We start from the raw sequence: 12,877 nt of genomic DNA on the forward strand, positions 1-12,877 counted from the left end.
AGAAAGGTAACTAATAAGCAAATTATGTGATATGTTAACCTTATCTAATTTAACACAAAATTCTATTTTTGTAAAAAATAAATTGGGTGTATGCGTCTGTATCTTGAAGAAAATCATAACTCTGTCTTAGGTAGACCATGTATGGTTTTGATAAAAATTCCACTGGCAAGTTGCATGATCTGGTTTTTTTTTAATGACTTACCCTGAATATAAACATACAGATTGAGGATTAAAATCTTAAAATAGTAATTTGAAGTGCTAGTAGAAAATAATTTAATGGAAAGAAAATAGTTTATTGTGGTTTTAAATTAGTAGGGTGACATAATCTTCATCATCATTTCTATTGCTGCTTTATTGAAAGTCTGTGGTATACCATGTGACTGTTTTCAGTTTTATGATATATAGTATGTAAAATCTTCCTATAAATATTTAGAAATCTGCTGATTGGCTTTATAAATATTTTGTTTATTTAGCAAATATTTACTGAATGCTAACTATATGGTAACCACTGCTCTAGGTACTTGGAATGTATTGCTGAACAGATAAAGAGACAGTCTGGTAGGAGTAACAGTTTAATTCTAATAGGATACCTTTTAGTGAGGAAAAAACCCATGTTCTTAGATTGTTTGCATTTTTGAAACTGTTTTACTATAAAAGCCTAATAAACCAGGAGAAAAAACAATCTCCAGTGCTAACCTGCTTTTGTTTTATTAGATTGAGGAGCTTCAGCAAGCTTTAACAGTAAAACAAAATGAAGAACATGATCGACAGAGGAGAATAAGTAATACCTGCAAAATGATAGAAGATTTGCAAAATGAACTGAAGACCACAGAAAACTGTGAGAACCTTCAACCCCAAATTGATGCCATTACAAATGATCTGAGACGAGTTCAAGATGAAAAGGCATTATGTGAAGGCGAGATAATTGATAAGCGTAGAGAGAGGGAAACTCTAGAGAGGGAGAAGAAGAGTAAGTTTTTTTAAACTTATAGTGAAGACATGTTTATAAAATGGAGATATGTCTCCGTTGATGGGCTTTCTTTTTCCCCTGATCATGTCTCTAAAGTGTTCATGTCTGCTTGTTGAGGAAGCTCAGTTCAGTTCTTCCATGTTAATGTCTTAATTACCTATATCTATTGTGTAATGATTTGCCGCAAGCAGACCATTGTCTTATGTCAGATTACGGCAGTTGATTTAATTCTCTAAAAATACTTTGCTTTATTTTCTTTACAGTCACTCACTTTTCTGTTATTTCTCAGGTCAAATTTAAGCTCTTCATTCTAGCCTTCATAATCTTCCATTAGCTTTGCTCCTTGAAGCCTGTCCGATTTCATCTTTTTTTTTCCTTGCTATAGACCATGTGGCTAGATATATAGCATTATTCAGTTAGAGGAGATCTTACATTCTGTCTGCTCAGTATATATGACTAAGGTCAGTTATTAAAAAAATTTGTTTATTTGTTTAGCAAAATGCTAGGTGTATGGTTTAAAAAAAAAATAACACTAGACAAGAAGGGTGGCCCAGTATCTTTCCAACTTCCAGACCTACTGTCAAGAGTAAGCACTCTTAACTATTTCAGTAATTTTTTCTAATAGTCTTTCATATATCTTAATCATATTTTTATTTCACCATGTCTTGGTTAATCAACTTTAGATATCATCTTTTAATATTTTGTTGCTTCAGATGTGGATTTCAACTAATGACACCTCCCCTACCTATTATTGTAATTCCCCAAATGGGATTATTATATTAATATTAATCATTAACATTTATTAATGTTGATTTATTACCAATAATATTCTTACCTTTTTTTGTCAGTTAACATTTGTTGATAATGCTTGAATGCACATTTGTAAGCTAAAAATACTGGTACTCCTAGCCTTTCTTTTTACTTTCCTCCCTTTAATTCTTTAATATGTACTCTGGTTTTTATAGTTTAAAGGCTGAAAACATATTTTATTGAGAATCATAATTAAGTTTTATATGGTCTGTTTATGGGTTGATTCTAATAGCTAGAAATATTAAGTATTATTTATGTTATTACAACAATAAAACTTGCTCACAGCAGAGCCAAGTAGTGCGTTATGATCTAATTTCTGTTCATTGATAATTTTTTTTAGGATTTTAATTTACTATTTTTTAGAAACACCATTTACTTTAGCATTTCCTTAAATTGGGAAAAAAATTATCAGGCATTCTCTTGAGTTCTGAGACCTTCCATCCTCCTCCCATCTAAACTGATTGTTCTCAAGGTCTCCTGTATGGCTGTTACTTAGGACTTGTCTCACACCTTTTCTGTGTTGGATAAAAAGCTATTCCTGAATTCTGTGTCTTCATTTTTCTTAAATTACTTCCTTGTTTTGTAAGAGTACATCTTCACATAACCTCCTAAGAAGAGATATTTGGGAATTAATTTGAGTCTTTGCATCCCTGAAAAATCTTTACTTCATTATCCCCTTTTTTATTTTCGTTTTATAAAAATCTAGCTTGAAAATAATTTTTCTTTCAGAATTCTGAAGTCCTATTGCCATTGTCTTTTGATGTGACCTATTTATTTTTGGTAGTTTAAAGATCTTTTATCCCAGGTGTTTAGAAACTTAAGAATGATTTGTCCAGGGTGGGTCTTTTTCACTGTGTTGGGTACTTGCTGAGTGGTGTTTATAACCTTTAGATCTAAGATATTCTTTTATGTTATTAATAGATTATTTCGCTAATTAAAGTTTTCAGAGGAATAATGCTTTGTTTTCCAATTTTAGGTGTGGATGATCATATTGTGCGTTTTGACAACCTTATGAATCAAAAGGAAGATAAGCTGAGACAGAGATACCGTGATACATATGATGCTGTTTTATGGCTGAGAAATAACAGAGACAAATTTAAGCAAAGAGTCTGTGAACCCATAATGCTCACGGTAAGAAATTTGTTCATCTTAGTAGTATCTGTTAGTTTTATTATTGTAATCATTGTAGGTTTTGTTGTTTTAAAAATTCTTAGTCTTGTTAACACCCTGCTTTTCCATTAGTAGACTTGTGGCATCTGGTATGCTGCTGAATCCATACATGAGCTTTTTATTGTTTTTTTTTTTTTTTTTTTTTCGGTATGCGGGCCTCTCACTGTTGTGGCCTCCCCCGTTGCGGAGCACAGGCTCCGGACGCGCAGGCTCCGGACGCGCAGGCTCAGCGGCCATGGCTCACGGGCCCAGCCGCTCCGCGGCATATGGGATCCTCCCAGACCGGGGCACGAACCCGTATCCCCTGCATCGGCAGGCGGACTCTCAACCACTTGCGCCACCAGGGAGGCCCCATACATGAGCTTTTTAAAGGGTCCTTGATAATAAGCCTATGAACTTTTTCTCGATAGAAGTATGAAACTGGCAACTTATTGACCAAGAATCATGTGTAAACTTGGTTAGCTGGTTTCCTTCTGGCAATTGCTATTCTTTGGTTATAACAGGCAATATATTAAATGCTGCCAAAGGGGTAGAAAACTGCTATAAATAAATACAGTTGATATGGAACACCTGACAGGATAGACAACAAAATCATCTGCTACAAAAATAAAGCATTCTGAGGATTCTGAGAATGAAACCAACAATTTATTGACCTTATAAACATTTGATGTCTTATTAATGATCATGAGTCATCAAGAATAGGGCAAGCTGTATTTAGTAAATCATTTAATTAAATGTGGGTGTGGATTTACTAGGAAAATTTCCATCTAAAATATTTTAAATGGTAAGTTGGGCCATGAGAAGGAACGAAAAAGTAAAACCTACATTCTTTGCTAATGACATGTTTTATGCACACACACACACACACACACACACACACATACACACTTAAAACTTACTCCAAAATGATAAAAGGATTATTTTTGCTAGATGATTTTTTTTTTTGGAAAGAATTCACTGTAGATCCTTGTAGGATTCATGAAAAGTTCTATATTCTGTAACTCCTGTTTATATTATGCTTTATTCAAAGTCATTTCATATAGTTTGCATTATATTAGCAAAATTAGTATGCATAATACTGTATTCTCTTCTTGCTCAGGTATGAATTATTAGAATATTTGTGCTTGATCAAGAAGGGAATACCTATTTTGGATGCAGACATTACTGTTTTGATTAATCCAGTAAGGACTGAAAGAAAACACAAGAAGAAATACTGTGACCCTTAGTATTATAAATTAGAATGCAAATGTAATTTTCAACAGATTCTTATTAAAATGTCAACCTCAAGACAATACTTATGGACTTTATTAGATTTGTCATCCTCTTGTCACTTGATTTCCTGATAGTAGCCTATCACCAAGTCAGATTACTAGCTGGCATATATTTACTTTTTAATTACATTTGAGTCTGAGATAAAGGGAGATACTCTGTTATCTTACCTTCCTGGAACAACCTTTTACTTTTCCTACCACTTTCTTCCAACTGTATCCTGCCCATACACTTACCTAACCCTTCAAAATCTAGTTGAAATGCATTGTACCACCTCCATAGGCCTTTATTTTATTATTTTTTTATTTTTATTTTTTTGTGGTATGCGGGCCTGTCACTGTTGTGGCCTCTCCTGTTGCGGAGCACAGGCTCCAGACGTGCAGGCCCAGCGGCCATGGCTCACAGGCCCAGCCGCTCCGCGGCATGTGGGATCTTCCCGGACCGGGGCACGAACCCGTGTCCCCTGCATCGGCAGGCAGACTCTCAACCACTGCGCCACCAGGGAAGCCCTCCATAGGCCTTTAAAATGTTGCCATAGGTCTCTATTTACTAATATAAAGGGACATTTATGATATGTTAATGACTTATAAAACAGATTACAGGATAGGATATATAGAAAGATTTCATTTTTAAAAATTGTGAAACAGGAGTCTGCCATCAACCACCAAGAACATCTTGGAAAGCTACACCTCCTATGCCTACCTGTCTGTGTCTTACTACTTTGTAAACATGTGGCTCTGAAGAACTTTGCCAGATATTTTCTTCACCAATCTCATGAGGAGAAGGAGCTTGCTAAGAAGCTGATGAAGGTTCAGAACCAACAAAGGGCCAAATCTTCCTTCAGGATATCAGGAAACCAGACAATGAATGCAATGGAGTGTGTATTACACTTGGAAAAAATTGTGAATCAGTCACTACTGTAAATGCACAAACTGACCAGTGACAAAAATGACCCCTACTTGTGTGACTTCTCTGAGACTCATTACCTAAACGAGCAGGTGAAATTCATCAAAAAATTAGATGACCGTGTAACCAACTTATACAAGATATGGGCCCCAGAATCTGATATGGCAGAATGTCTCTGTTAAATGCACCCTGGGGGAGAGTGATAATGAGAGCTAAGTCCTATGCTGGCTTATCCATAACTATAAAAAAAGATGACTTCCTGTGGTGATATTGGGGTTACTTTACCCTTTCTGTAAGTTGTAGCAAATACCCACTTTATTATTTTTTTCATTTGTACCATTCCTTACAACAAAGTATTGAGTTGGCCAAAAAGTTCCTTTGGGTTTTAAGTAAAAATAAAAGACACATTTTTCATTTTCACCAATAACATTATTGAACAGCGTATTCACCCTTTTGTTCTGCTACCTTCTGCCATTTTTCAGGCAACTTCATAATTCCGTCTTCCCAAAACTTTCTATCTTTTTGAGCAAAGAACTGTTCTAGGTGCCTTTTACAGTCTCCCAGGGAATTGAAAATTTTTCCATTAAGAGAATTTTGTAAAGACTGACATAAATGGAAATCCAAAGGTGCAATGTCTGGTGAATATGGCAGATGAATCAGAACTTCCCAGCCAAGCAATAAGCATTTTTGCCTGGTCATCAAAGAAACATGCCGTCTTGCATTATCCCGATGGAAGATTATGCATTTTCTGTTGACTAACTCTGGACGCTTTTTGCGAAGTGCCGCTTTCAGTTGGTTGAATTGGGGGCAGTACTTGTTGGAATTAATCGTGTGGTTTTCCAGAAGGAGCTCATAATAGAGGACTCCCTTCCAATCCCACCATATACACAACATCACCTTCTTTGGACGAAGACCGGCCTTTCGTGTGGTTGTTGGTGGTTCATTTCACTTGCCCCACAGTCTCTCCTGTTCCACATCATTGTACACTTTTCATGGCCCATCACAATTTTTTTAAAAAACGGAACGTTTTCATCACGTTTAAGTAGAGAATCACATGCAGAAATACAGTCAAGAAGGTTTTTTTCGCTTAACTTATGTGGAACCCAAACATCAAAGCAGTTAACATAACCAAGCTGATGCAAATGATTTTCAACACTTGATTTGGATACTGTGAGTATGTCGGCTATCTCCTGCTTGGTATAAAGTCAGTTGTTCTCAGTTAATGTCTCGATTTGATAGCTGTCAACTTCAACTGGTCTACCTGACTGTGGAGCATTGTCTGGCGAGAAATCTCCAGCACGAAACTTCGCACACCACTTTTGACACATTCAATCAGTCATAGCACCTTCTCCATATGCTACACAAATCTTTTTTTGCATTTCAGTTGCGTTTTTACCTTTCTTAAAATAATAAAGAATAATATGCCGAAAATGTTGCTTTTTTCTTCCATCTTCAATATTAAAATGGCTACACAAAAATTCACCAATTTTGTTTTTTTTTTTAAATACACGCTGATATGACAGCTGTCACAATATAGTCTAACAAAGTTGTTTTGAACGAAGTTAAAGGCAACTAAGCACTGAGCCATCTTATGGAAAAACCAAGTGAACTTTCTGGCCAACCCAATAACCTGATACCAAAATTGTGAAACGGGCTTACCTGGTGGCGCAGTGGTTGAGAATCCACCCGCCAATGCAGGGGACACGGGTTCGTGCCCCAGTCAGGGAGGATCCCACATGCCGTGGAGCAGCTGGGCCCGTGGGCCATCGCCGCTGAGCCTGCACGTCCGGAGCCTATGCTCCACAACAGGAGAGGCCACAACAGTGAGAGGCCCGCGTACCGCAAAAAAAAAAAAAAGAAAGAAAAAAATTGTGAAACAGTAGACATCTAATGTCTGTAGTGTTTATGTCTGGGTGATGGTATTTTATATGGCTTTGATTTTTTCATTTGTTTGCTTGTTTATTAGTTTTCCCATCTTTCTATACTGATCAATATTCTGTAATTTAAAATAATACCAACATTTATGTGACAAGCAGTCTACTAATTTTTTTTGTTGTATTATTTCTTTTAATCCACATTTAGTCCCTTGAGATACAGACTGTTTTACTCTACCCATTTTAGGATGAAGTAACTAAAGCTTTCAGAGATTTAGGTGGTACTTGATTAAGGTCATACATAGGAATGGAAGTGACATCTGTCTGATGCCAGAGCCCTAGATCTTGAACTATCTTAGTATCTTCCATAGCACTGAGCCTCAAGTGCAAAAATGTCTAATTAGTTAGTATTTTTTGAGTAAGTAATTAAGTTTATGCTCTAGTAGTACAAACCTAGGGTTTCTCTTGAAAGCACCAATAGTTACAATTAATCCACAGCAAGTTTTTTTCATTAGTTTCATAAAGTTTTATTTAGGCCTTTGTATTTTTAAACTAATTAGTTTTTGCCATGGATAGCATGAATTCCTCTTAAAGATTAAGAAGAAAAATATTAAAAGTTTGGGGACAGATGAGAAATGTTTATAATCAGGTTACAATCTAACCCTATTTCAGATGTTTTCAGTGAGTTGGCCTGAAGGGAACTTTTTATTTCTTAGATGGTATCAAAATCAATATGCATTAGGTGCTATTAAAGTCTTGGCTTTTGTTTTACTATGTCTTGGACAGTAAATTAAACAGATGTTTTAAAATGTTGACTCTTCAGTACCAAACTGTTCTTTTTTGGTCTCCTTTTTTCTTGAGGATTTATTTAACCTAATTAAATAAAGCTAAGTTAAGTATAATTATGTTCTAGTAGTCAGTTTGGGTTTCATGAAAATCAACTTTTATTTTCTTTTTGTTTTGTTTAGATCAATATGAAAGATAACAAAAATGCCAAATATATTGAAAATCATATTCCATCAAATGACTTGAGAGCCTTTGTGTTTGAAAGTCAAGAAGATATGGAGGTTTTCCTCAAAGAGGCAAGTACTGTAATATTTTAATTCACTTCACACTTAGCTTCCAGGGCTTGAGTTTTCAGCCTCAATCTAGAGCAAAAAATGATAATGACCTATTTTACCAGCAGTAACTCTTGTGTAAAATCATTCAAATTTGCTAATTTCTTTTTTCTATACCACTGAGGATTGAATTAGTTTTATAAGAGAAACAACAGCCCATAATTCCATCTTCAACATTTTTTGAAATTACCATTGGGAATTAATATGAAGAGTAATTCTGTCACATTGTTTTGTTTTTGTGTGTGTGTGTGTGTTACGCGGGCCTCTCAGTGCTGTGGCCCCTCCCGTTGCGGAGCACAGGCTCCGGACGCGCAGGCTCAGCGGCCACGGCTCACGGGCCCAGCCGCTCCGCGGCATGTGGGATCCTCCCAGACTGGGGCACGAACCTGCATCCCCTGCATCGGCAGGTGGACTCTCAACCACTGCGCCACCAGGGAAGCCCCTGTCACATTGTTTTAAGAGAAACATCATAATGATGAGACTTTGGTCTTGGACATCCTTTTAGGAAATGTATTGGAATGAACTCAGTTTTTCTTTGGAGGGGAATATAATGTTGTTGCTTATTATAAATAAAAAACTTTAAAAAGAATGAGAATTCTGTACCTGACTAGAAAAACACCACTGACCAAGAATATTAGCCACTGGAAGACAGCATGGCTTCGTTAAGAGTATAGACTCTACAGATAGGCTACCAGGCTTTGAATTCCGACTTTACTGCTGATTTCAGCAAGTTGACTAAATGTTCTGTGTCTTAATTTCTTCACTATAAAATGGAGATAATACCTACTTCAAAAGATGGTTGTGATGATTAAATAATTTATTAAATGAAAAAGTTTAGAACAGTGTTTGTTGGGTACTGTTGTTTTTATTATATATTGTTATATATCTATATAATACATATTGTTAGCTATGTATGTTACTATCCTTGCCAGTAAGGTTTCTTTTTCCTTTTGCAATACGCCTTCTACTTTTTAAAAAGCCCTGGAAAGATGAGGTTTAGATTTTGTTTTGTTTAAACTTTTTCTAGTATAAGTGAGGACAGGACCATGAATCGGCTTAAGTAGTCCTCTATTTCTCTGGTACACAAGTGATTGGAAAGAATCTTTACTTTCTTTGACTTTTACGTATTGCCCTCCTTCTGGTTTGGAGTTGACAGGGAATGTGAATAAAAGATGACTGGATAAAAAAGTTGAATCTACAGAATTATAAAATGGTCTCCAAAAAGTTAAGCATTTGTGTTATTTAGAACTATTTAAGCCTAAACAGTCAGTTCTTGAACTGATGTCACTGAAGAAGTAGGTTACTTGGATTACAAGTCTGTGAGACATGACACAGTGTGAAGGGCCTGGAGTCAGGTGTAATTAGATGATTTCTATTTTGCAAATGGCCAGCTTAGCCTACACTGAGTAACTGGATTTGCCTCTAAAACTCATGCTTCTTCCTCTGTGCTAAGAATTTGAACCATATATTAATAATATGACAGGTCCCTGTTAATTTGACCTTTTTTTTTTTTTCTTGTACTGTGACAACTTTCCATAGGGGCTCATCATTAGGACTAGAACTTCCTCTTACATGTATCACTTTTTGTGTGTATATTTTAAAATTTGAAATATATTGTATATAACCTCCTCCTGTAATTATACCTACTAGAGTACCGTTTCCCATCCTTCAGTAACTTACAAACCTTCATGGTGTTTGCCATTTCTGCATACTACCGTGTACTACCATCACAATTTTTGCCATATCTGGGTACTAACTATATTATTATTTAAATTTTTTCTTTAAATCACTTCACTTCTTGTTACTGAAATGAAATATTCTGAAAGGAAGTATAATGTCATTACCAAATTAGAAAAACAAATAATTTACATTACAGTAAAGACAGTAAAAGCATATTAGTAAATCCTAGATCTGTACTGTTGCTTCTCGAAAGCAGATGATATGATTTTTTTAAAAGGAGGTAATAAGGAGTTAAAGACATGATGACACTGTATGTAACTTACTCATTGGTATGATTAGAAATATTGAAAGGGAATTGAAAAGGAAATTACTTTCTCATTGTATAATTCAATTTTATTTAGTGTAGCCACTAAAACAATAGATTTTTAAAACTTAAATGAATTCTGCATACTAGTATCATTGATATATTGACTCATGGCCCATATTGTTTCGTCTATACCTCTACTTTATTTTTTTTAATAACTTATTTTGATATAACTTCAAACTTATAGAAAAGTTGTAAGAGTCATACATATTCTCCTATATACCTTTTACCCAGATTTACAATAATTATTTACATTTTGCCCTATTTGCTTTATTGATTTTTTCATTTTTTTAATTTTTAATTTATATTGGAGTATAGTTGATTAACAGTATTGTGTTAGTTTCAGGTATACAGCAAAGTGATTCGGTTATGAATATACATGTATCTATTCTTTTTCAAATTCTTTTCCCATTTAGGTTATCACAGAGTATTGAGTAGAGTTCCCTGGGCTATACAGTAGGTCCTTGTTTGTTGTGTATTTTAAATATAGCAGTGTGTACATGTCAATCCCAAACTGCTGATCTATCCCTCCCCCCCACCCTTCTCCCCTGGTAACCATAAATTCATTCTCTAAGTCTGTAAGTCTGTTTCTGTTTTGTAAATAAGTTCATATATATCAATTTTTTTAGATTACACATAAAGCCATATCATATGATATTTGTCTTCCTCTGTCTGACTTACTTCACTTAGTATGATAATCTCCAGGTCCATCCATGTTGCTGCAAATGGCATTATTTCATTCTTTTTAATGGCTGAGTAATATTCCATTGTATATATGTACCACATCTTCTTTATCCATTCACTTGTCGATGGACATTTAGGTTGCTTCCATGTCTTGGCTATTGTAAGTAGTGCTGCAGTGAACATTGGGACGCATGTATCCTTTCGAACCGTGGTTTCCTCTGGATATATGCCCAGGAGTGGGATTGCTGAATCATATGATAGCTCTAATTTTAGTTTCTTAAGGAACCTCCATACTGTTCTCCATAGTGGCTGTACCAATTTACATTCCCACCAACTGTGCAAAAGGGTTCCCTTTTTTCCACACCCTCTCCAGCATTTATTGTTTGTTGACTTTTTGATGATGGCCATTCTGATTGGTGTGAGGTGATGTTTCTTTTTTTTTAATATATTTATTTGTTTATTTGTTTATTTTTGGCTGCATTGGGTCTTTGTTGCTGCATGCAGGCTTTTCTCTAGTTGGGGCAAGGGGGTCTACTCTTCATTGTGGTGCACGGGCTTCTCATTGCAGTGGCTTCTCTTGTTGTGGAGTGTGGGCTCTAGGCACGCAGGCTTCAGTACTTATGGCACGTGGGCTCAGTAGTTTTGGCTCGTGGGCTCTAGAGTGCAGGCTCAGTAGTTGTGGCACATGGGCTTAGTTGCTCTGCAGCATGTGGGATCTTCCTGGACCAGGGCTTGAACCCAGGTCCCCTGCATTGGCAGGCAGATTCGTAACCACTGTGGCACCAGGGAAGTCCTTTTTTTTTTTTTTTTTTTTTTTTGAGGTGATATTTCATTGTAGTTTTGATTTGCATTTCTCTAATAATGAGCAATGTTGAGCATCTTTTTGTGTGCCTCTTGGCCATCTGCAAGTCTTCTTTGGAGAAATGTCTATTTAGGTCTTCTGCCCATTTTTTGATTGGGTTGTTTGTTTTTTTGATATTGAGCCGCATGAGCTGTTTGTAAATTTTGGAAATTAATCCCTTGTTAATCTCTTGGTTTGCAAATATTTTCTCCCATTCTGTGGGTTGTCTTTTCATTTTGTTTATGGTTTCGTTTGCTGTGCAAAAGCTTTTGAGTTTGATTAGGTCCCATGCTTATTTTTGTTTTTATTTGCATTACTCTAGGAGACAGATTGAAAAAAATATTGCTGCGATTTATGTCAAAGAGTGATCTGCCTATATTTTCCTCTAAGAGTTTTATAGTATCTGGTCTTATATTTAGGTCTTTAATCCATTTTGAGTTTATTTATATGTATCTTGTTAAAGAATGTTTTAATTTCATTTTTTCATGTGTAGCTGTCCAGTTTGCCCAGCACCATTTATTAAAGAGACTGTCTTTTCTCCATTGTATAGTCTTGCCTCCTTTGTTGTAGATTCATTGACCATATGTGCGTGGGTTTATTTCTAGGCTTTCTATCCTGTTCCATTGATCTGTATTTCTGTTTTTTGTGCCAGTACCGTACTGTTTTGATGACTGTAGCTTCTTTTTGCCATTTTGTTAATTGTTTTGGATTTGTTTTTGTAGGTGTTTTTTCTTCCCTTCCTCTTTTTTTTCTCTTGTGATTTGATGACTAACTGTACTGTTGTGTTTGGATTCCTTATTCTTTTCTGCACGTGTATCTATTGTAGATTTTCAGTGTGCAGTTACCATGAGGTTTTTTTTTTTTTTTTTTACATCTTTTACATCTTTATTGGAGTATAATTGCTTTACAATGGTGTGTTAGTTATATAAAACTTATAACAAAGTGAATCAGTTATACATATACATATGTTCCCATATCTCTTCCCTCTTGCGTCTCCCTCCCTCCCACCCTCCCTATCCCACCCCTCCAGGCGGTCACAAACCACCGAGCTGATCTCCCTGTGCTATGCGGCTCCTTCCCACTAGCTATCTACCTTACGTTTGGTAGTGTATATATGTCCATGCCTCTCTCTCACTTTGTCACAGCTTACACTTCCCCCTCGCCATATCCTCAAGTCCATTCTCAAGTAGG

At 35.8% G+C, this 12,877-nt stretch overlaps 1 protein-coding gene across 2 annotated transcripts in view; it reads left to right on the forward strand.

The window, feature by feature from the left end:
• The window catches only part of SMC5 (structural maintenance of chromosomes 5), a 102,473-nt gene that overhangs the window by 45,524 nt on the left and 44,072 nt on the right, over positions 1-12,877 (forward strand). Inside the window, exons 9-11 of one of the 2 annotated variants that reach the window (XM_060102285.1) lie at positions 715-970; positions 2,757-2,911; positions 7,968-8,081. In XM_060102285.1, coding sequence (XP_059958268.1) covers positions 715-970; positions 2,757-2,911; positions 7,968-8,081 — 525 coding nt within the window. The remainder of the gene's footprint in view (positions 1-714; positions 971-2,756; positions 2,912-7,967; positions 8,082-12,877) is intronic. The other variant, XM_060102286.1, reaches the window with a different exon arrangement.

The sequence above is a fragment of the Mesoplodon densirostris genome, chromosome 6 (assembly GCF_025265405.1).
Source record: "Mesoplodon densirostris isolate mMesDen1 chromosome 6, mMesDen1 primary haplotype, whole genome shotgun sequence".
Lineage (NCBI taxonomy): Eukaryota > Metazoa > Chordata > Mammalia > Artiodactyla > Ziphiidae > Mesoplodon > Mesoplodon densirostris.